Below are 1,807 nucleotides of genomic sequence, written 5' to 3' on the forward strand. Positions count from 1 at the left end.
CTGGCCAGCCAGCCCTTCTCCAGGCTGACCTGTGCTCTATTTTCACTCCCTGGAGCCCAGCCTCCATTCCATTTTATCACGACCTAGGGACAGGGAAGGTAGTATCAACAGGAACATCTGATGGCGATCGGGGTGAACAATGGACAAAGCATGCTGGCTGCGGAAATTATGATCACGAGCTCGAGCTCCAAACCACCCCCTTTTATCTCTGCTCAGGTGACAGACAGACAAAGTGTTCTGACATAAGAGCCTATATGTGCCCATCCTGGGACTGTGTTGATGTTGGGACCTGGGTAGAAGGACCCAACAAAACTGATCTCATGTCGGTATGGAAAGGCCCCGCGGAAAAGTCTTGCCACATAGGGGCCTGCAACCCTATGTTCTTCAACCTTACAGATCCCTTAGCTGACTATTGGGATGAGGGACTCATCTTTGGCCTCCGTCTCTACGTCTCAGGTCGAGACCCAGGGGTTATGTTTGCCATTAAAAAAATACCCGTAGCAGTGCTCGATCCCCTAATACCCATTGCCTGGCTGGCAGGAACACCAGATCCATTGTTTACGCGTACTCCTGTGCACCCATCGCCTCCCCTTCCTACACACAAGCTCCTTAGGCGCTCATTACCTCTTGGCACTGCAAGAACCAGCCCAAAGCCCTTGTTAGCCTCCCCCAGCCTCACCACCATATTTTCCATATTAAATTCAGTGCACTCCATCCTTAATGACTCCCAGCCAGAACTAGCCAAAAATTGCTTGCTGTGCTTGAAAATGAAGCCTCCTTATTATGTTGGAGTAGGCATAGATCAGCCTATCCTTGTAGACTCAAGGCATGCTTGTAAAAACGCTGGCTCCCCCAGAATTACCTTAGGAAATATAATTGGAAATGGCTCATGCCTTTTAAAAATGGAAACAGGAAAGACCAGGATTGCTATGCCACCCGTCTGTGTTTCCAGTACCTTTGTAATTGATAGTGCATTTTATACTGCTCCCCCTGACACCTGGTTTTACTGTAGTAACACTCTGTATCGCTGCGTGTCTGGAGCCGAGATGCAAAGCACCTGCATTCTCGTGCAAGTATTTCCCCAAATGTATGTGCTGGACGGTCAGGCAGACTTCACTTTCAGAAACATGCCAGAGGTAGGTGATCTGCTCAGACGCAATAAGGCCCTTCAACACCTGGTGCCTTTCGTGGTTCCCGTTTTCCCCGGATTAAGTGTAGCAGGAACGGCAGCCCTAGCGGCGAGTGGTGCTGACATTCAGTTCCTCACTAAGTCAGCGGACACAGACATCAACGGCTTTCACCGTTCCATAGAAACGTTAGCTCAAGAAATGGACTCCCTAGAAGACGTAGTGTTACGGAATGAATACGGCCTGAGAATACGTTTCATGGCTCAGGGCAACTTTTGCGTAGGCCTTGGGAGTAGCTGCTGTTTCTATGCAAATGAAACTGGCATTATCAGAGATGCCTTTTGGTCACCCATAGAAAAGGTGAAGTCAAGAAGGCATAGAAATTAATCCAATCCACTGTGGTGTCTGTTACGTTTTAACTGGGCCCCGGGGCTTACTTTTCTACTAACAGGACTAACCGGACCTATTTTTATAATTACAGTGAACCCTCGCCACTTCGAGCTTCGACTTCTGCGGCTTCACTCTATCGCGGTTTTTGTGTAACAGCGCATGCTCTGTCATTACTGCCACTGATTGGCTCATACTGTACATGCTTGATGCCATAAATAATATCATAAATAATAAATGATAATTGTAACGTCCAAAATGTTTTACTGTATTTTTCCTTTTTTGTTTAATAA

At 47.4% G+C, this 1,807-nt stretch overlaps 1 protein-coding gene across 1 annotated transcript; it reads left to right on the plus strand.

Annotated features, from left to right (window-relative positions):
* The first annotated feature begins 254 nt into the window (after nt 1-254).
* On the plus strand, nt 255-1,514 carry LOC115871254 (endogenous retrovirus group S71 member 1 Env polyprotein-like). Its single transcript, XM_030886943.1, has one exon. It carries the CDS (start codon nt 255-257, stop codon nt 1,512-1,514), a length of 1,260 nt encoding a protein of 419 aa, XP_030742803.1.
* Nucleotides 1,515-1,807: the final 293 nt, after the last annotated feature.

The sequence above is a fragment of the Echinops telfairi genome, unplaced genomic scaffold, assembly GCF_000313985.2.
Source record: "Echinops telfairi isolate 266 unplaced genomic scaffold, ASM31398v2 ScPeMD7_4225;HRSCAF=4972, whole genome shotgun sequence".
NCBI classification, from domain to species: Eukaryota; Metazoa; Chordata; class Mammalia; order Afrosoricida; family Tenrecidae; genus Echinops; species Echinops telfairi.